At 39.4% G+C, this 22,085-nt stretch overlaps 3 protein-coding genes across 3 annotated transcripts in view; 1 reads left to right on the top strand and 2 right to left on the bottom strand.

The window, feature by feature from the left end:
• LOC119720804 overlaps nucleotides 1-11,347 on the bottom strand; it is a 38,135-nt gene extending 26,788 nt beyond the window's left edge. The window contains exons 1-14 of the mRNA XM_038190655.1: nucleotides 11,139-11,347; nucleotides 8,084-8,135; nucleotides 6,641-6,915; nucleotides 6,140-6,272; nucleotides 5,031-5,179; nucleotides 4,705-4,788; nucleotides 4,360-4,457; nucleotides 3,163-3,312; nucleotides 2,613-2,747; nucleotides 2,345-2,504; nucleotides 2,090-2,188; nucleotides 1,703-1,773; nucleotides 968-1,138; nucleotides 80-296 (exon numbers count right to left, since the gene is read on the bottom strand). Of these exons, the coding sequence (XP_038046583.1) occupies nucleotides 80-296; nucleotides 968-1,138; nucleotides 1,703-1,773; nucleotides 2,090-2,188; nucleotides 2,345-2,504; nucleotides 2,613-2,747; nucleotides 3,163-3,312; nucleotides 4,360-4,457; nucleotides 4,705-4,788; nucleotides 5,031-5,179; nucleotides 6,140-6,272; nucleotides 6,641-6,915; nucleotides 8,084-8,135; nucleotides 11,139-11,225 (1,881 nt within the window). The 5' untranslated portion in view covers nucleotides 11,226-11,347. The remainder of the gene's footprint in view (nucleotides 1-79; nucleotides 297-967; nucleotides 1,139-1,702; nucleotides 1,774-2,089; nucleotides 2,189-2,344; nucleotides 2,505-2,612; nucleotides 2,748-3,162; nucleotides 3,313-4,359; nucleotides 4,458-4,704; nucleotides 4,789-5,030; nucleotides 5,180-6,139; nucleotides 6,273-6,640; nucleotides 6,916-8,083; nucleotides 8,136-11,138) is intronic.
• Nucleotides 11,348-14,067: 2,720 nt separating this feature from the next.
• Nucleotides 14,068-16,069, bottom strand: LOC119720803. Its single transcript, XM_038190654.1, has 2 exons — nucleotides 15,994-16,069; nucleotides 14,068-15,673 (listed from the first exon to the last, which is right to left on the bottom strand). The coding sequence occupies exons 1-2, from the start codon at nucleotides 16,052-16,054 to the stop codon at nucleotides 14,751-14,753; spliced, it is 984 nt and encodes a 327-aa protein (XP_038046582.1). The 5' UTR covers nucleotides 16,055-16,069; the 3' UTR covers nucleotides 14,068-14,750.
• A 1,324-nt stretch (nucleotides 16,070-17,393) lies between these two features.
• LOC119720802 (U3 small nucleolar ribonucleoprotein protein IMP3-like) lies at nucleotides 17,394-21,284 on the top strand. The gene is made up of 6 exons (XM_038190653.1): nucleotides 17,394-17,604; nucleotides 18,827-18,934; nucleotides 19,065-19,219; nucleotides 19,411-19,462; nucleotides 20,153-20,225; nucleotides 20,568-21,284. The coding sequence occupies exons 1-6, from the start codon at nucleotides 17,471-17,473 to the stop codon at nucleotides 20,589-20,591; spliced, it is 546 nt and encodes a 181-aa protein (XP_038046581.1). The 5' UTR covers nucleotides 17,394-17,470; the 3' UTR covers nucleotides 20,592-21,284.
• The last annotated feature ends 801 nt before the right edge of the window (nucleotides 21,285-22,085 follow it).

The following is a 22,085-nucleotide window of genomic DNA, read 5'->3' as shown; positions in this document are numbered from 1 at the left end:
TTGACAAATTTGGCAGTTGCGATTTGTTTGCACTGACAACGATGTAACTGATTGTAAACCTAAGAAAGCCGTGTTTTACCTCCAGGAACTGTCCCACAGCATAGCTGTACGAGTTGACTGGACAGGCAGGCAGAATGCAGACTTGTGTCGTCAACGGTTTGGCTTCTTGGCACAGGGCATCGTTGACTGTGGTCGGAATCTCCTGAGAACGATCTTGGCAATCCACATTCCTGACTTGGAGACCAGTTCCACAGGTTACCGAGCAGGTACCATATTCTCCCGTGATGAAGGAAAACCTTAACGAGGAGGAAAAGGATGGAACCCAGGAACCTGTCAGTTTGAACATCACTTAAATCTTTATCCTTACAAACTGGCATTCCAAACTGATCTGAAAGTTAAAACAAAAAGTTTAATGCTTGGAACACTAGAAGCAACTACAACAAAAGAAAATAACTGCAACCGAAGTCATTTTCAATGACTCTTGAAGTCTAGTACATTAAACACTGATGCATAATGTTCTTCTGAAATTAAAAGTTTGAGAGGCCATATTTTTTTTCTGATCTAATATTGATATATGCCAGTGATTCGACAATGGTCACTACAACAAATTAGTTCAGAAAATGGAAATTTGTGTAATACATTCAAATATTCATGTCGTCACTATGTACATGTACCTACAAAGTTTCAACCAGATAGGCCTGGTCATTCTCTAGATATCGTAAGTTGTAAGTTGCACCTTATATGTGATGACGTCACCATGACGTCCATCTCTACGACCATCTTCACTATATGGTCTTTGATTGTTACGTTTCATCAAGATCGGAGTCTGTTTAATGTCAAAGGTGGCACTGAATATGAAACATGTTCAAAGTCAGGGGAATTGAAGAACAAGAAGAAAAGAAGAAAAAATCAGAAGAAAAACAGACTTTTTCGCGTGCAAGTTGTCTCGATCTGTGTCACATCTAACCTGCATGGATCATCCGGACAAATTCCTGTATCTGTTGGTACTTCATTTGGGCACCGTGTAAGATCTAGAACTCGTCGGGTTGTACCGTCGTCATGTTCCTCGACGCAGAGAACCGAGCGGGTCGCCACGCACGAAGTGGAATTCTGACAAGTATAACTGCCTGCAAGCCAGCTGCAGTGAATAACAAACAGGTGAAAATCATCAAATGGTTGGACAAATGAAGCATACAAAAGGACACCATGGTCTAAAGATTGATTTGATTTTTAGGTTTCTTATACTTGTTTATAACAAAAATATATGCAAACGGAACAATGAAGGGTTTTCATGAAATATGCCAAAACACTATACACTACATTGTTTTCTTTAACTTAAACAATAACGCCAATTTGTACTGAATTCCAACTTCATGTCGGCAAAACTGTTACACTTGGACTGCGTTATTTGTCAGTACACCAGATTTTGTATTTGTAATGGAAGATACAAACTCATAGACTTGCAATGATAATCTTTAAAGGATGCTTTTTTGCCTATCGGAGGCTTATCTTGGCTTTCCTTTAAGTGTGTAGCTGCTCATCCATGCAGTAACGACCAAGCAGTAAGGTTAGATATTCTCTTTAAGTGAACATTGAAGTGATTTTAAGGATGCCGGAGGTCTCTCTTGATAAATCAAACCTGTGACAGCCGAAAGTTACTCTAAGAAAAACTAAAGAACAGTGTAAGATTCTGAGAGCTTACAATGGAATGCATGGGCCACCATCACAATCCATGGTGCTGTAGACTTTCAGACATTCTCCATGGATGCAAATCTGAGGGGGTAAAAAGGTTTTAAATCAATAAAATTGTGACTAAAACAGAAATGATATCATCTGTCTGACCAGACATCTTTCGGAGTACGAGGGTTCTGTTTTTATAGCAATTCGTGGCAGTGTTTTTTGCAATGTATGCTGTAACGACACTAGTCAAAATATCTGAAAGTTGCAAACTTGGAACTTAAATAATATATCTAAGTAGTGTCTGCCACTAGGAAAACCAGAATCAATCAGGGTCAAACTTGTGACACCCAAATTATGGTTATTTCTAATATCTACTCAATGTTGCGAACACAGAGCACTGAAAACTTACATCTCGCTTGGTTCCACAGCGAGTTCCATCCAAGGGGGGAACATTGGTGGATTCTGGGATTCCGTTGCCGTTCTTGCAGACAAGAGCTGTGCAGATTTCCTACACACAACAAAAAACAAGAACAAAATAATTTCTCCTAAAAGATGCAAGTTAATGTTAATAAAACAAGCCTTAAATGTTTCTCCAACTTGAGGAATGAATACAAGAGCAAATACTTCGGTCCATATCTACACAAATATGAAACTTTTCACTCACCTTTTTGTTGAGAACCTCGGAGGCGACAGTGCTCTTTGCATTGTAAGTCATGGCACACTGCTCAGTAGCATTGAAATAAAAGCCAGGCATTGGGATGGATGACGGAGTGTAGTCAGGTAGAGACTTGGGTTTGTTCTTCAGGCACTTAGACTCTGGACGACTGCAATAAAATAAAGAATCATCAAAAGAGATCCCTTTACCTACTCATCCTTAACTAGCGACAGACATCAACCTATAAAGAGTTCATTGAACAAAGACAGTTACTTACGCTAGGAAGTTGAGGAGGTCATTGTTGCTGCATTCAGACCAGCGGAAGGCCTCAGGCCCTCCGGAGTTGACAGAAGCCATGATGTTCTTCTTGTTGGCGCAGTCACTCAGTCCACCGTCATGGTACATACCAAGGCTGTTCATGCAATATAACAAAGAATGAGAAAGTCTTGAAATATACTGCTGGTGCATTGTAATCTGACAGTATTCAGAGAATTGTTCACGAGACAATAAACTGCAAATAAAGAAAACTTATTTCATGTTAGTTTCACTGACAAAAAGCTAGATCATGTGTGATGAGCAAAATGCTTTATACACACTTAAAAGATGTTTTAACTTTGAAATATGTTTGAATTGGAATGTCTTCAATTTAAATTCCAGTGCTGTTTGGGGGACTGTAATCATCTTCCACAGTTTTAGTTATGGTTGTTTCGTTAAGTTAGGGCCTCGCCCAAGTCTTCATTCCTATTTCGAATTGGAAATTGACTGAACTTTAATGGTATGTGGCTCAGCCAGCGACAACTTAGATCTGTATCTATTGGCTACATTACCTATGACCAATCTCGTGAGCCAGTGTAAAGATGAGTCCGCTAGGTCCGTGATCCTGACCAATCAGACAACGCCTCTTTGGGTCACATGCTCCACCGACATCAGCTGCCTTACCAGTCACCTTATGGTTGCCACCAGAGACCAAGTCACGCCTTTCAAATACAAGAACAATTGGATTACATTATCAAAGGTATTAAATTACCTCCATCATTTGTGCAGCACCTGTGGTGGAATGGATAGCGCGTGTATTTCATGAGTGAAAGGTCTCTGCTTCAACTTCCGGCTAGCGACATTATGAAATTGTTTTCCCCAAAAATTAAAAATTCTTTACTGTTTTAAAGTGACTCCAACATTAATTACGGAGTAGGGCCTAGGCCTATTACATTTTCTTTTTCTGAATCGTGGTTCTGGATAGTGGAGGATTTTTTTTTCAAGGGACAAAAGTCCAAAATTGTGAAATGGTTTGATTCCAATCCCGTGAATATGATTGAAGTCACAACGACAATGTTGGCAAGGAACAAGGTTCAGAGTTGCCCCGGTAGGACATTTTCAATTCCCTCCCCCCCCCCCCAAAAAAACTCACACACCGCCCATGGCCATCTTAATTAATTCTTAACCGGCAAAATACCATTTATTAAAAGAACGCAGTGGCTATTGTTACGGCAGCCGTAACGCATTTCCCAATTTCTATCGTTACGGTAGACTGCAACCTGGCAACTTTTATAAAAAAACATGACAAGAAAATATAAAATTAGAAGGAAAAAAGTGAATTTGAACTTTATGAAATTCGGACTTTATTTCCCTTTAAAAAAAAATCCTCCAAAGCCTCAGGTTAGAAAAGGAAAAAAATTCGAGTGCAAAACTGAGATTCGAACCCGCAACCTCGCGGTGCAAAGTCCTATCCTCTATCAGCTGGCGCACTGCTCGAGAAAACGTGGAGAAACAAATAATTATATACCTGCGTGCGTATCAAAAAAATATCGTAGAGGGCGCTAAACAACGAGTGCCGTAACGATAGCCACTTCGTTAAAAGAAAGCTGGGGCAGCTAAATATCCCCTGTCTTTATTTAACAAGTTACTGGGCTTTTAATCTAGATTATTTTCTACATACTGGGAAAGATCATGCCTAACTTTGCAGCCTATATCGTAACTAGTGAAGGTAAATATTTCAAGCAAAAACTAATGAAAACGTAGATTACCTTGTGATAAGAATGGAAATGTCGGAATCACTTTTCTTCTGCCAAGAGCAGAAACTCTCCAGGGACTTTTCCAGCTCCTCTGATAAAGATAGATCCAGCTAAATGCACATAAAAGTCGTAAAAATTAAGCAATTTAATGATAAGACAACTTGTGTGCCGAGTTTCAAAGAAACCGCATTTTTCCAATGAAATTAAGCACAGCGCCCTCAAGTGTCTAATGGGTAGATGAGATTTTGTGAGATTGTACGGTGTCCTTAAACTGCCCCTGGTCAACATGTGCATCGTTTATCGTTATCAACATTTCAAAAACATGATTTCTATTTCACTTCTAATCATTTTTTTTACCTGTGGCGTCTTGACGATCTTAATATTGCTGATTTTCAAATTGACTTGGATATCAAGGCTAGGGTCCTTCAGCAATTCAGCGACCTGAGTAAAACAAATGAAACAAACAAAATATTTTTTTAGAGAAATTCTAAATAAAATTGTTGAAAGAAATATTTTGTCGCACACATTGTGAAATATAAGCAAACCTTATTAAGATCCCACGTGTCAAATGAGTGACGAATGGCAGTCACTGTAGGACACTTGTGTAACTTAATAGCCAATCACAATATTAAACGTGCAGTCACGTGATTTATATCAGTGACCAACTACAACCAGAGTCTCACCTGATTGAGAATGGTAAGAAGGTAGTTATTGGTTTCATTGCCGTAGGTTTTGTACATGAGATCGTCTGCTACAACCGAAGCATCCACGTAAATCGGTTCAGCTGTAGACCTCTTGCGTCTGGACATAGTCGACTCCAAGGATCTTTCAGCTGCAAGGAAAGAGAAAAGATACCAAATAGGTAAGTGCCAGATAGTCCAGCTTTGAAAAAAAAACCTTGTCTGTAAGATCATCGTGTAGATTTGCAATTTCATTTAGACGATCGATTCTATATAGTCGTGTTCCCTAACGTGGCGCACTTCGAAGCTTACCCGACTTTCCTCGTGTAGTGTTGCCAAACCTCTTTGTTGACAAACCTCAAATTCATGCAATGAAATACTAGTACTTTTACCTTATCAATGCTTGCTATTTAACCTCTGTGAACAATTTCAGTTTCATAAAATTTAATCCGAAATTCAAAAACGGTGGTGTCCGGAAATTGGGCACAAATTGGCGGAGTGTTCCCTAACGTGGCGCACTTGAATAAATCTTGGAAAATTCCAAATTAACACTTACGAATTCCTGTAAACTTGATAAATTCTGATAAATAATTAATATCTTTACTTACATACCCAGCCAAATGTTTGTCAGAAAATTATTTTCTTATTTTTCAGGGCATTTTCAAAGGGTTCACTTTGCACTTGAAAAAAAATCGGAAAATCACGCCAAAATAGCTTTTCCTTTAAACTTTGTTACGGGTAAATAAACTCGCGATTTATGAACAGGACCGTTTAGAACTTGATGAAATTTCACTTTCTGTGAAATTTCAGTTTAAAATTTTGCTCTAGGTAGGCGCTACCGGCGAAAAATCCAAGTGCGCCACGTTAGGGGCCGCGCCACGTTAGGGGCCGCGCCACGTTAGGGTACATCAACAATAGTCCTGCAATAACAATTTGAATTCATTCATAAATACCTGAGACGGTTTACCCATTCTTATTGGTTGAGAGCCGTCACGTGGTCAGGTGGTACGCGCACACTAATGCTCTTTTGACCAATAGGGGTTACCAAAATGCGCGCGCGTCTCGACATTTAAGAATAAATATTGGCGAACGCCTCGAGCCGAAATACTGACCGTCCATGTTGCATGCTTGAGTGTTGACACTCCTTCGTACAACCATGTGGGTAGGACCATCTTTTTCCTTGTGTTCAGTCTTCAGCGGTTGCAGCTGGAACGCTGCCTTGTCTGTAGCGATCGATGCTTGCAGCTAATCAAGGAAATACAATCAATATAGAAGATTCTTCTAAAATAATTGTTCATTCCAAATGTGACAGACATTAATTGCTGCACGATAGTTTTTCTTTGATCCATGCACTCCACTTTTTTTTCCACATTTATTTATTACTTTTCCAATGAAAATGTGCCCCAAAAAGGAAACCAAAAAAACGAAAAAATGTATTCATTTTGTAATTTTAATTAACATCGAATAATCTGCAATAAAACCCAAATAGCAATAGTACTTATTTACTTTTTAAAGTCGCTTGTTGTAAAACAATAATTTTCAAAGTTTCAAGTATAATCGCTAACTGACTTTAAATTTACCAGAGCCATAAAGGCCAATCTCGATCATTATACCTTGTTGCCGCAGTCACTCGCGGACACAGTGGAATCCTTATGGTCCAATGACTTGCCAACATACAGACAGTATTCCTTGGGTTGACTCAGCACCGTCTTCCCATCCTTGCCGACTTCGTGGACCAGCGTTCCTGCGTCCACTAGCCCCACCTTGGGCTCAAGGGCAATATCGAATCTCTCATCGAAGGCTTCGAAGACAACCTTCTTAGCTTCGATGTGCTTGCCCCGTCGCCTCCTCTTGGAAACTTGCGGCGAGACCAGCTCAAAATCTTGCACTGTTTAGCGAGTAGAAGAACGACTTTCAAAGATTGTTTATACATTCGGCAGAAAATTTGTTTAGTTCTCCGAAAAAAAGTTTCCATCAATTGTTAATTTTGAAGGCTAACCCCAACTCCCTAGCATGATGTACTAATGACCATACCCATCCTGGCAAATTCCAACACCATATGGGAAACTGCACACACATATTTTTGACTGATTCTGAAGGTGCACCAACCCAATGTAAAGACTGTCAAGTTTAGGGGAACTGTACCCATCCGGACAGATTCCAACAAAAAAAGCCGTTGTGGTTTGATGGGTTGAGTTCTGTTAGGGTTAATATGCGCTATTATTGTTTCATGCATCAGTTTGATATAATAATTATGCGCACACTCGCATTTTCATTTCTATGGATAGGCCCAAAAGTCAAAATCAAACTTGCATTGCACCCATTTTTATAACCTAATTCTTTGGAGGTCATTTTCGGAAGCATCAATTTGTAAACCATACAGTAGACTATTTTTCGCCTTGAGATTTACGCAACAATAGAGAAAATATCCACAGCAATAGACGATGGCTTTTACAAGGACATCATTGGTATTCGCTGGATGTCAGTGATCTATGACAAGTGGTTCATTAAGGGCCATCATAGAGGTGGAGGAATGGGTCTGCCACGGCAAGGATTTACCTTACTGGTATGGTTTAAGGTTCGTAGGATTAAGTCTTTAATTTCTTTCCAGGAATCGTTTAGTGTAAAAGCAATTAGGCCATCGATTTCATGAAGTTGAACTGGTGACGCATAGAGGTGTTCATTATATTGTAATTCTCACTGTACACTGGTCTTTTTTCTCCGTATTTTTGAAATATAATACTTTGACATGGTTTCTCATTTATTTCTTTCACCGATTGCTGCACTGTACGCTGCTGACAAGCGGTTCAGAAACGCCATGCCGTAAATTTCGTGCAGTTTAAAATTGTGATATGAACGAAACAAATTTATTACCAAAAACTTTCGATAGTTAAAATTGAAATCTAGATGCACTGGCTTTTTAATAATGATAGACCAAGGTAAAAGAACAGCTGCAAAATAATGAGAGAAATAAACCAACTCGATCGTTTCTGTTCTGTTGACATGGCAAAGCTTAATCGCTTTCATTCATTTTACGAGAACTGTAGGCTACTAACCTTCTGCTTGGCCGAAATAATGGACACGATCTGCAGCGCTCAGCTCCATACTCTGCAATGAGAGGATATAACTTGATTTACTTTTAATGTAATGTTATCTTTTAATGTAATGTTATAACGATACCGCATGTATTATACTATGATACTTGCCATTTGAAAGTTTCAAAATGATTGCAGGCGTTATACCTATAGAGATACTTTGGTACTATGAATACACTGTATACGACAGATCACAAAACAAAAACGGCGTAAAACGTGCGGTTTTCTTAGACAGCATTTCATTATGTACCACGTTTTCTAGTAAATTGGGTTAAAAACGTACCTTCATTAGAGTCATTTAAGATATATGACCAATAAAGATAAGTCATTGCAAACACAATATGTTGAAAAGACATGTCTAAACTGAGAAACACTTCTTATTTTGCTAGGAAATAAATGTTCTTGACTTTCCATTAACTTTTTACACAACCAAAATTAGTGGGTCTGGATAGGCCTATATGTACTACACTTTTTCTTCACAAAAAAGAGGGGAATCTTGAAATGATCGTGTGCACGGTTAAACTTCGAATCACTCAATCGGTCTTTTCCGTTGGACTAGCTCCCTCCGGTGCGATTCAATATCCCGGAGTGATTAAATCACACCACTCGGCCCCACACAAGCAAAGCGCCTTAACAATTCCAAATGAATGGAATTTACGGACCGGCGATTCGTTTACTCAACACGGATTACGGAGATGGGGCAGGACACTACGGACAAGGACCGGACAAACACGGCCAAACAAAGGGGGCTCGCACGGCGTACCACTCGCGATCGGGTGTGGCTCGGTGCCGGTGAAGCGTGATTCAGCCATGGTTGAATGCATGGGTCATCGGGAATGGTGCCATTAATGTGTAGGGGCCTACGCGAAAGTGCAGTGCACAGCGGCACTTTGTCCATGCATGCTGCTGCCAAAATACAATTACGTTTAACAGCAAAAACTAATAACTAAGAATTAGCTTGTGAATAACTTTGACGACCAAAAGTTTCTGATTTGCAATTTGAAAACCACGTCTTAAATTTTCGATTTGAAGATACATTTAAAACTGAAGGTTGCTTGATGTCTGGGGGAGTTTGTTGCATATAGGTGTTGTAATTGAGGATATTTTGGTTTCGGCGCTCATCATCGTACTCGTACTGCTTTTGAGGATGATAAGTATTGGGGTTTGTGTTAAACAAGGTCTTGGATACTACTCCACCGATCGATCTATGGGGAGCTGGCCTATAAGCTTTTGCCAAGTAAACCACCGTTTTGCATACGAATGGGGACGAGATTTATTCTGATTTTTTAAGAGCTTCTTCAAGTGCCGGAGCCTTTGCCAACACAAAAAGTTTCACAAAAGTGATTGTAGTTCACAGACAATTTTTGCAGGCTTTTCTGTCACTTCATATTCTTTTTACCATTTCATTTATTACATTTTACTGATATTGAAAACTGAATCAAGGTTTCTCCACTTTGGTGTGTGTATTCTTAGCCTATTGGCGACTACCTCGCTAAGCTTATGCAAAACGCATACATCTAAATATACGTAACCTGCGCTGGAGCATTGTATGTACATCTACAGTCAAGACCCCCTGGTACAATGACGCCCATTGAGTCAGTCTCTAGCATACAAGAGCTGCATTTGTGTGCTAACTAACATTCTTGAATGAAAAGCTCCATGGCAATTCACAAGGATTTCTTGAAGACTCCATTCATCAGACTGACTTGCTTACGCTAATTCGGGGTGCAGCGATTGGAGCAGCGAGCAGGGACGTTGAATGGTGACCGGTGATTCAGGTTTTGCGGCCGGGCGAGGACAGCCAACGCCCACGTATTTCCGAATCGGATCGGCGGTCGATTTAAGATCCCGATTAATCTACAAAGAGTTGTTTACATTTTAAGTTTGAGGAACAAGTCACATTAACTCTTTAAATCGACTCAGAAAGACTAAAACAATGACGCGAAAATCGACAACGGTAAATGTGTAATGTTACATTTCATCTTAAAGAATCATATTAGTGAGTTCTCATGGACCGATTCAAAGTTTCAAGGCTTGACTTGAATAACACGCCGGTGCTTGCAGGTTTCAGAATTCAGCAATGAGCCAGACAGAATTGAAGTTGTACTTTTTAAATGCATGATATCCAACATTAAGTCAGATCGTTTTCAAGTTGTAAAAACCAATTACGAACAAAACTTTAGATAATGTTACACAACAGTCCACTTTTTTGACATTACAAAACTTTGATATGAATAAGGTTGAAATAAAATGTGTACCAATAAGTATTTAAACCTCTGCCCAACCGATGCAAATACACCGTATTAAGTGCAATTTTAGAGAAAAACAAAAAGCCAAAACAATATAGAACACCAAATTATTTGCAAAAGTAAAATTCAAAATTGAAAATTTCAATCATATACCGCAAAATGTTTGACTTTTCGTCAGTCTCGTTTAAATCAATGTTTGCAATGCATAGCTTAAACTGTATGAAACACGCAACGCAATGCATGTAATTCACTAGTCAATCAAAGTCTTAAAATAACAGTAAATATCCAAATTTATTAACGAAGTGAAAGGCATAGACCAACAGATTGACTTTTTTTCTACCACCAATGTTTGTACACTTGAAGCATCTATGCAAATGACATGGTTACCCTATTTCCAGACTTATCACATTTCATCTACTCACGACGGTTAACCGTCACACTTATTTATTGATCGGTGACTTGGGTGTGGCCTTGAATATCACACGAAACAAGTTCTAAATTAGACATAATTATATGCTTGACACCTTGCCACAATCCTGCAAGAACAATATTTATTTTCAAGCTTACCGTAATTATGTTAGACTAAAATATTGAGAAATATGCCAAGTATTATGTAGCGACAATCGCCACACTTATGAAACCTCAATCCGTGACCCCTGATTTTGTGTAACACGTATATTATCCTATCAATGCCCCGCCCATTAAGGAATGAAAGCTACTTCCTGCAGTTTAATTTCGAAAATGGATATTTCACACTGTATTCCTACCTGAGTTAGTGGTTTGGCATAACTTGAGGATGCTACGTAAAACAAAACTACCGCCAGGGCAGCTACGCCGTAATTCGTGGGCGCCATCTCGGTGAAAGGACGGAGAGAAACCAGCACTGACCGTCGGAACACCACCCAAACTCTCGAATGATCCAAGACCACGTTTTGTACCCAACGAATACCACAAGGTTTCTCGAATTCAAGGCACTATGTAAAGCCCCTCCCGAACGGACCAGTAACTGTTATCCCCCTCTGAAAAAAGAGTTACGTAAGCCCCACTCCTCTCATTCATAGTTAAATGCGGACCGGCGTCTTAATGTTTGCATTCGTTGAAAAGGGGGGTTCTTTTTTTGAAGTGTTGGACGATCTGGAGGGGATAAATTCGAATTTAATTGACCACTTTTTCCACATGGATGTGTCACTTTGATAATCCGATATTTAAACATAGATTTCGTCGGCTTACGTTGGTCTTAAAATCATAACCAATCTGTACGTGAACTTTTCACTCATTTCATAGAACTTCTCCAAACGAAGTTAAGACGCTTCACTCGAAAAATAGGTGTTTCCTTTACTTTGCACATCTACTCAACTTTCGAGGAAACACTACAACTCTCTTATCAGACTTCCCATGAGCAATACGACTCACTTCAGAAAAAAGTCCATCAAAAACTATGATCAAACTTACCAGCTGAAACTCATTTTATCGATACAAATAGAGAGAAAGCAGTAATGTATGTAAAATGTATGATCATGATATATCCATCCTGCAACCATTTTTAATACAATTATGCATTTCACACATTGTTGCCCATCAACTCATCCCAAAATGCTCTCAACTGTCTCCATTTCCTCGTTATTTTGACCACACCCAACCGTCCCGTTTTGCTCATCCCGCAACCCAACGCTACCTCCCCTCATAGTGGAGCGGTCTTCCGCCGCTATTGTCAGCGGGCCATACCAGGGCCAGACCCTGGTGGAATGTCCGCGTTCGTTTCTTTCAGGGTTGTGGCCCGGTCTTTTGACCTGGATTGTACACTGATGAATGGGCACTCGGGCTTCGGAAACCACGCTCTGAATAGTACAGACAACCTGTTAAATTTTGAGCCTCTTTTTGCCTTGGCAAAAAAGTAAGAGTGGATGCTGACGTTTTTAAGAAAGACTTTTCCAATATGAAAAGATTTAAGTTGTGCAACATGAATAATCTGCGTCTTTTAGCCTATCGGACAAGATCTGACATGCCCAAAGAATTATGAAGCACGTGTGGGAACACTGAACTAAGATCTAAAATCCCTTAAAAATGTCATTTGTACATAAAGGATTCGGCAGAGAAAGTACCTACTTAGAGCAAATGCGAATCCATGTTAAGTTAGTTTAAAGATCACCTATAGTCAGTGAAATGCTTGATAAAGCAATACGATATAAAAAGTGCCTGTATAAGTTTTGTAACTTATAAATACTAGTGCAGTGCCCGTCTAAAATGTGCATGTTCGGGAAACGCAAATTGCTTTGCCGCTGGTATAGGTTGCATACTCTTGCAGAGTTTTTGAGAACTGCTCGTGCAAACAACGCACGCTATTCAATGGTGTTGTTTTCACAGGTTGAAGGCACACTTACGTCAAAGTTTGTGCCAAGTTTGAAGTTCGACCACCTACAATGGTCGCTCAGTCGACTTCAAAAATAATGTGCCCGTGTAGATTCGGAAACATGGTATGCAGTGCTATTCACCCATTGATCCATTAGTATTCACCCATACTGGACAATGTATCGCCCTGCAATGCACATGCGCGTGCCCGTCCATTTTGCATTGTTTGCGTCATATTGAGCACGCGCGCTTTAGCTTAAACATGACGTAAACAATTGAAAAGAACGGCAGTGCGTACGGGTGTTATGTTCTAAGCTATATACTGCCACGTTTACCTCAGAAAATACTGCTTTTTGCAGCTTTTTCGAGAACCGCTGGTCCAAACAACTTCAAACTTTGCACTGCACATTCTGTTGTCCCGAAAAATATACCCGCCGATTTTCAACTTCATACGGTGCCCGGTTCTGGAGATAATCGACGGACAGACAGACAGACAGAGATTCCTGGAATTATAGTAAGATACACATGTATAATCGCAAGCTATTCATTCCACGTTTTCCTAAATTTAATATAATTAAGATAATTCAAAGACTTTTTCAAACCAAATGAGTCTTTTGTAGAGACAAAAAGAACAGTTGGGGGATCTTGTCCATAGATAACATTTTGTGTACATGTAATCTCACTTCACTCTACACGTACATATTTCCCATCGTTTAATAATGGCCAATTAGTTGAACCTTGTGTCGGAACTGAAAGTCTACACCCATGAATGATGTGTAAAGAAAATTGACGACACACTGAGTAGACCTATGGCTGTTATGATCTAATTATTAAGTCAAACAACTGACCAGGCATGAGATATTAAGATCAAGCAAAAAGTGAAATTGCCGCTGAGTAAAGTTTACAGTTACATCAGGAGCAATACAGGCATCCGTTTGATAACGTGAGCGTAGTGACCTATAAGCTTAATACCATGTCAGATGATGTGATTTTGTATTGAGTACATCGAAGGACGTCTACTTTTGTAAACTGGGCGGGAAGAGTGTATGGGTGAAAACACAGCTTTAAATTGGGTGATAAAAGGCATCAAAACTACCAATGAAGTGTGAATGATGTCGGCAAATCTGTCGCATTATGCATCACTATATGCTTTTAAAATGAATAAGGCTCTGGCGCATGTATGGTTAGATTGGATATATTATGCACGATGCGCACAAAACGGGCGCCTGAAATCGGCGTCATGCCTTTCACATCATTCCAACATATACCATGCCAAAATATTTTACGATGCAACAGGGACACTTCAAAAACAGCATGACAAACATAAAGTAAAGGCCAGCCTCAAAATTATTTAAAATGTATTTGATTTTTATTTGTTTTCTGTTTTACTCCATGATTTGGCAACGGGTTTATAGAATGATATTGCATAATTAATATTATGACTCTTTCAAAGAAGTAGGAAATGTTTTTGTATGAAATTACTTCAGATTGCTTAGTTAATGTTCCTTATTTCTAAGATTATTTCCAATCAACAATACTGATCATGGGTAATTGTCAGAAGATACGGACACTATTAAATTATTTCAATTATTTCCAATCATTCCAATAATGAATTTAAAATACCCAATAATTAGTGAGAAGAATTTATGAAGTTTGCTTTACTTGGCCTGAATTTAAGTAAAAATTTGTGGCAGAGATTTTAACTTAATTTCCATTTGAAAGTCTTTTCTGGATTTTTTTTCCGGCACAGCGAGAAATTCACTTTCCATCATGAGTGGTGAATAGTGAATAGTTCCGGTGAATAGTGGCAAATAAAGTGTCTATTTCCTCATCTTTTTTTCACTGGATTTTGCTGGCGCTTTATCAAGTCCATCCGCGGTTCCATTCAAAGGTCGAAAAGAAGACGATTGGCAGATTAGTCAGTCCATTTTTAAGTCTTCTTTTTATTTATTTCTGACTTTTGTCTCCATGTTTAGTCTCCTTGTGACTTTTACTTGTCTCGAACTGTGCCGAAAATCGTATTGAGGTATTTACTGGCGCCCTCTAGCGTTCATATAAGCGGCATATCTGCGGCCGCTTCTGCGGTGATTGCCTTTGCGGCTTTTAAAAGCCTTAGCTAGCCTGGCCTTTTCCTTCTGCTCGTCTCCGGTGAAACACACAGGGCTCAGCAGGCAGAGACACACGAAGACAAAGGCAAGGCGGACGGTACGAGTAGCCCAGGCTGGCGGAGGAGGCTTCTCGATGGGAACCTCCCCTGGACGAATCTGACCACGAAGATCCATGGTGAAGAAGTCACGTGGAGCAGACGTCACAGGTGACGTCATCATTGGCATGGTGCCAAAGTAAGGAGATTGGGATTCGATTTGGAGCCGTGCAGATGCAGCTGTGTTGATGAGAAGTTGCGTCAGGAACCAGTCCACTAAAGCCGAGATGGTTTGCCAGTAGGTGAGTGGTTGGAATGGCATGGCGTCATCGATTACATCATAGGTCAGGTTTGCTGCAATTTCTTTGAAACGTTTGTCGTGATCTAGTTCATCCATCGTAAGTTCATCATCATCTGGTATCTCATAGAGTAATGGTGGATTCATCTCAAGATCACAGTTAGGCACCTGAGTCGAGATAATCACCGGTGAAAGCTCCTGGTCACCAGGGATCCAGATATTGAAATCAAAATCTTTCTCATCGTAATCATCACAACAAGGATCTATGGGTGTGTCTGATGGGAGGCTGGTGTTGATGAAGTCGGTCATTTGATCGGTTTCTTGAAGCTCATCCTTGGTGACTCCGAGGAATGCAGCCCACCATCCCTGCACGGTCTCAATGATGAAGACCACTGCATCATTGGCTGTGGATTGCTCTTCCAAGGTTGGGAGGAAGTCGGTTGCGAACGCGGTGCACCGTTGGTACTCCTGCACGGCCGGGCATTCGAAGGCCTGAACAGCAGGAAAGTTTCCTTGATATGGAAGAAAAGGCCAAAAAAACCCAGTATTCGAGTATGGACACAAGAAATATCATTATTGTCAGGGCCGACTCGAAATACAGAAAAGAGGGACCCACACCATTCAGGGAGTTTACCACTGCATCGGAACAATACGTTTTAGGGTAGGCTCTGTTATGAAACTAAGCCTACACATTGTAAATCGCTTCACAATGTCGAATTTAATTTCTTATCATTGCAAAAAATAACAAAGTTTTCTGAAATGATTCCTATAAACCGTTTCTACTTGTACACTCAGAAAGCTACGTACAGCAAGATTTGGATAATGTCCTTACCTGCATGTGCACTGCACATCGCAAGGCATGTCATCATGACGACTACTTTGAAAAGTTTCATGATGACAATACTATTGTGTCGTCAGCACAAGATGAGGAAAATTTTAATATCCCCGGATTATTGTCAGAAATTGATCTGACTCAAGTTTGCTGGCAAAAACAAACGATATTCTTGAGCAGTCCGAAAAAAAAATTTGTAAGCAACTAATCCAAAACGGCAACTAAACAAAATCAGGAGTAGTTTGACGACGGTTGAAATGCGCGCTCCGAATCGAGCATGACGTCATAAACAGTCGTCCTAGTGCGTGCGCAGTTCGCGCGTTCAATTTTCATCTGAGTAACGGTGAACATCACAGTAGAATCCTTGAGGAAGTTTTCATCAGATTTAGTTCGTTTGTTTGTTAGTTGGTTCCTTGGTTTGTCTGTTAACAAGATAACTCAAAAAGTTATGGACATACCTTTTTTTGTAGGGGTGGTCCTTGGTACGAGTACAAGATTTTTTAAAGTATACTCTTCACCATTTATGCGGGGAATTGCTTTGCCTTGGCGGAGGTTTGCGCTCTCTGTGCTTTCCAGTTTCATTAATGAAAATATTCTAGAAAAAAATCTTTTGGCGTGTTAGCGAATGTTGATTATGTATCTTGAAAAATGTAATATTGATGGAAACCTGGATATAGTGCCAACATGCAACAAAACCCCACTTTGTAGATCAAAAGTTTAGGAGATACGGTGAGCTATCCCGCGTGTAGATCTGTTAGTGAAGGTATCTAACAAAAGCAAAAGCTGGAAAGTAGGGCAACAATACGCCAATCCCCAATTTTTTTAATCAACTTTTTGGAGACACAGTGAGAAATAACTGAACTTTTTGGCCAGCATGTGCATAGGCCAGGGGCGAAGCTTATTTGATTGTAAATGTATTAAGAAGTGATATTTTCTTGAAAACAAAATTGAATGGATAGAACGATGGATGGTAGGGCAACAAGCCAACAACATGCAACAATCCCCATGTTTCTAGACCAAATAGTTTTGGAAATACGGCGAGATATAAATTAATTTCCTTGCCGCTGGCACTTCGAAAAAAAGGTGAAGAAAAGGAAAACAGTCAAGCGAAGTTTACACGTCCGCTTGAGCAAACGTTTCCAGCAAAAGAATTGCAAATAGGTTAACGTTATGCTACCACCCACAATGGGGTAATCGCCTATAAAACATCCTTTTGTTGTTCAAAGATTTATGCAAAGATAAATGAATTAAGAGAACATTAAAAACGATGCTCGTCTGTGAATCATTATTTTGCCTCATCTGTACGAATGAGGGCGCCCTACCCAATTCCTGTGCCAGACGTCGATAATGTATTTGTAATGTTATTTGGTAGGGAACCAGCCTATTTTGTGTTGCACATCAAAACATGCACGTGCAGTGAATCGGTGCAAGTCAGTATTTTCCTTTTGCCAGTTTTGGAGTTTTTTTGGTCGTAATCATGAGGAAACTTAAATTTCATGAACAGAAACTCTTGAAGAAGGTTGACTTTATCTCATGGGAAGTCGACAATAATTTGCACGAGGTGAAAGTGCTGAGAAAATACCACATTCAGAAGAGAGAAGACTACACGAAGTAAGAACTAAGATTGTATTTTTCTATCACATTGATTGATGATTGGTACTTGGTACTAGTTATAAGTTATACTACGGAAAAATTCCGTACTCGGACGTCACTTTTTTCAATTAATTTTCTAGCGCCAAAAGTTACATCTTTAATGGTTATTCCTCCACTTTCCCTCCTCTACTCTCACCCTCTCCTTTCCTTAATTTCTATTTATTAATCAGTCAGTTACTTCATCGGGATTCGAACCTCTGGCGCTTGGTTGATACACGAGACTCTTAACCGCTAGGCCGCGCACGATCGCTGTTGCAATAATCAATCTTTGGACATATTTGAAGTATCCATTGAAATAAACTAAATATTCATGAGAAAATAAATATTCATAATGACATATTGCACTATCATTGGCAGGCTCATGCGACGTCATGGTTGTTGATGTCACTTGTATAACGTACCGCTGTCTTTCAGCCACTACAATCAGTTTTGACCGGCTGCTTCAAGTTAGTTCTGCACGACGTATGCATCCAAAAAGTGCTCTAAAAACACATTTTGAGTAAATTTTTTTCACCTTAACACAGCTTCCTGGATTTCTCTTGGTTCAAATGACAAGGTGAGGTGACAATTAATATGTTTGGCAGCAGATACATTGACGTCCGAGTATGGAACTTTTCCCCGCAGTTATTACATGTGTGAAGTACATGAATCCTATTACACCATGCACATAGGGTATGTTGGAGGGAATGTAGTCATGCTAGTGCTCTCATCAGTCATGTCAGTTCTGACAATTGACATGTCGGACATTGTCTGATGCCACTGTTTATTGAGTCAGGGGTGTGAAATCTCAGCTTTTTAGCTGATTTCAGCTTTTTTGTGTGTTGGATTTCAGCTTTTTTCCCTCACTTGCTGTGTACAAAAGTATAGGAGATTTCCAAAATTCAGCTTTTTTACACCTTTTTCAGCTGTTTTCAGCTATTTTTATCAGTGGTCACTCACACCCCTGTTGAGTACGAGTTCAGATATTGTTTGAAAATGTTCCCCTTGTTATGACATTTATGATTATGACTCAGCATTCAGCAAAATGCATAGCCTACTATACTAACAAAATCATAGTTCACACATGACATATGGTAAATTATGACCAAAACTGGGTGTAACTGTTATATTTGTCATTAATTAAAAAGTTTGTATTCAACAGAGACATCAACTTTGGGCAATCTTTCTGCTTATTTCTCAGATACAACAAACTCAGTCGTCATGTGCGAGCATTGGCCAATAAAATCAAGCAGCTGGATCCAAAGGACCCTTATCGGACACAATGCACGTCACAAATGCTCGAAAAACTGTAAGTACTAGGCTCATTCTTATGCCTTTATAGTTTATACATGTATTCTTTCTTGCATTTTGGATTTATATAAATAAGTGTTCTTGGGCATTGATATACCAGTAATTTCCTCTTGTTTTTCCTTTCACAGGTATAACATGGGCATCATACCAACCAAGCGCAGCCTAGAACTCTGCGACAAAGTCTCTGCATCGTCATTCTGTAGAAGACGCTTACCTGTTGTCATGGTGAAGTTAAAGATGGCGGAGGATGTGGCCAATGCTGTCAGGTTTATAGAACAAGGACGTATCCTTTTCTGCCTTCAAGTTGGTATATTTTTGTTGAATTATGCATTCAAAGGATTCAGGAATAGTCTAAGATGGAACATCTTACATGAATGTCAGTCATTTGATTTTGTTCCATTATTAATTCGTACTAGCAGAAATCAGTAATTTGATAATTTTACCGTGCACTTTTTCTTTAACCACAATGACCAGATATCAGAGTTGGCCCTGAACTTGTACTAGATCCAGCGTTTCTCGTAACCAGGTAAAGAACAAGCAAAATGGGGCAATTGGACTAAGTTTTAAATGCCAATAAAGCCCAAGTTTTTATGTCCTCACTGCAATCATACACGTTTGTAAATTGCTAAATTAGGTTTGAAAGACCAACCCACCCAAATGTATTCATGCACACTTTAAAATTTGGCATTTAACCCTAACGCCTCTGGCCTTTTGACAAGGAACCATCCTCAATCCTGCAAAATCCTCCAATCGCCAATGTGTAAAAATTGGATTCAGTCTCAACTCTCCGAAATTATTTCTTGAACTTGTTCAGTGGAGGGGTTACCATTGCCTCAATCCTTAAAAATCCTCCAACAATCACTGTTAATGGGTTGAGGCAGTGCTGATGAGTGATGACATTCAGAAGCAGTGTGGATGATATTGGGCATAATGCGGAGCTCAGTTATGCATGGCCAAATGTAAACAATGCAGGGTTCAACCAACGAACTCGACACAATACATCCTCCAAAATCAACCGGCACTTTTTGCCAATCAGCCTCATTCCTCCAAAATCCTCCAAAACATCCTGCAGGATTTTGGAGAATTTTTGAGGAGGGTTCAGGTTAAAAGACTTCAATCAAAATACCTTTCTAGGGTTTCGCTACAACTTTGTTTGAAGATGCCTACACAAGCAAGTATGTTGTTGATTTTCTTTTTTAATATTTTGGAATAACAGGAATTTGGAGGACTTCGTGACGTGGACCGACACTTCCAAGATTCGGCAGCATGTCACCACTTACAATGAAATGGTAAGAAAGTCTCACTTCATATTGATTGAATGATGATTTACCTAATTCCAGGAAACAAGCAGTGCAGATCCAACATGGTTTTTATAAATGAATTTTTCACCTACATTTACATTTAAAGTGTTCTAAAAGTATGCACTGGTTTTTATACCTAAAATATGAAGATTTGCGACTTGGACATTTGACAGATTTGGGACTTGGACAGCTGTTATATGGCATCCCATTTATTTATTTAAGTATATTGGCAAGGTCTAAGTACTTGTAGTACTAAGTCTGTTTTGTTTCTGTAAAAAGCTTGTTTTTCTCAATAACTTAACATCTTTGTTTTCTTTGTCTGTTTTACAGAGAGATGACTTCGCACCTTTATAGCATTAGGGTGAAATAGTTAAGTACGAGGACTGTTCCACATAAACCAGCTTCTACATTCACTGCTATGATGAACTACAGGAGGGCCACTTAGATGCATGGAAATTCAATCATCAGTGACCTTGGCTGTGATCAAGGATTGGTGTGGTGGATGTTTCTTTGTACAGCAGACTGGCCAATACATTTTGCTTAAACAAGTAAATTGTATGTTTTATAAACCCACATTCAATCCTACTAACAACTAAGGATCAGTTATTATGCTTGGGTACCACATGTGTAGGACAGTTTGTACTAGTGTTTGTGCATAAGACTATTTTTGGTCAAGACCTGCAGAGATATTACTGAAGCGCTTTTAAACTTTCTACCTGTTACACATGATGTATGGAAAGTAGAAGGCGACACTTGCAACCAACCCATTTCAGCATACATCAAGAATGTTTATTATACAGACAAGCTTGTGCCATTGATACTTGAATGATACGCTGGTGATACTTCAATTCACCCTATTTATATGGATCAGGTTTTGTTTTTAGCCAGTTCTTCTTAGCTTGTAAGTTCATAATATGGTATTGATCCAAGTATTGTATTCCATTTAAACAATAAAAACCACAGTTTCAGAAACTTGTTGCAGCCCCATTTTAGCAAGTTTGCAATTTTCAAAGTAAATGTAAATAAAAACAATGAAATACAGTTTAATTTCTGGACATTTTTGTGTGAGCTGTGTTAGTGAAGTTGTCTAGTTCAACTCTTCCATCTTGACCCAAAAACATATCACTAGTTTGATGTCCATGTAGTTTGAAAAAAAAGGAAAGATTAATCCTGGATGGGAAAAGGTGCTCCAACCCTTGATCTCATTAAGCGACTGAAAAGAATCAGAAAAGAGACTTCAAATGGACTTAAATTACACATGTACATTACTATCACCTTCCCGAATTGTCTGGTTGGTGCAACCTCAAAGCACAGCCTTTTAGGTTTCAGTTCATACTTTGATTCTTTGAAACACTACAATAGCTTATAAAACAGCAGATCTAGAGGGGGATTGGGGTTACCCTACCACCCCCCCCCCCTCCAGTGCAGCGGCTGATTGATGTTAAGAAACTAGTAAAATGGGGCCAAAATAATACCTCGTAAATGGATTGCTAAAATTCCTAAGTTTATTGAATTGCGTTAGAATGCAGGAGAAATCGACGCAGATTTCAAAATACCCCTGGACCCCTTAATGGGGCCTTTGGCGATCCTAATAGACCCCCCCCCCCCCCCCCCCCCCCCCCCCCGTTTCTTGAAGATCCGCTCTGATAGATTAATTGATATATGCCATGATTGTGTCTTTCATCACATTGAAGTTTAAAAGTGGAATTAATCCTTCAGGTGTAAATTTGAACATTATTTTCCCTGTAATAAGTTCACTCAATTAAATGACATGTTCATTTACTTATTTACTTTCACCGCCGTTCAATAAAATTCCCTGCGACTTTAATGTCCGTTTTTGGCCACCGT

Source organism: Patiria miniata, unplaced genomic scaffold (genome assembly GCF_015706575.1).
Source record: "Patiria miniata isolate m_02_andy unplaced genomic scaffold, ASM1570657v1 HiC_scaffold_9, whole genome shotgun sequence".
Taxonomy (NCBI): Eukaryota; Metazoa; Echinodermata; class Asteroidea; order Valvatida; family Asterinidae; genus Patiria; species Patiria miniata.
This window is presented reverse-complemented; position numbering and strand designations above follow the sequence as displayed.

Coding starts and splice junctions, on each gene's coding strand:
- LOC119720803 (XM_038190654.1), bottom strand. CDS start 16,054: ATGAAACTTTTCAAAGTAGTCGTCATGATGACATGCCTTGCGATGTGC. Junction 15,674..15,993: donor GATGTGCAGTGCACATGCAG/GTAAGGACATTA, acceptor TTCCATATCAAG/GAAACTTTCCTGCTGTTCAG.
- LOC119720802 (XM_038190653.1), top strand. CDS start 17,471: ATGAGGAAACTTAAATTTCATGAACAGAAACTCTTGAAGAAGGTTGAC. Junction 19,220..19,410: donor CAGGTTTATAGAACAAGGAC/GTATCCTTTTCT, acceptor CACAATGACCAG/ATATCAGAGTTGGCCCTGAA. Junction 19,463..20,152: donor CCAGCGTTTCTCGTAACCAG/GTAAAGAACAAG, acceptor TTGGAATAACAG/GAATTTGGAGGACTTCGTGA.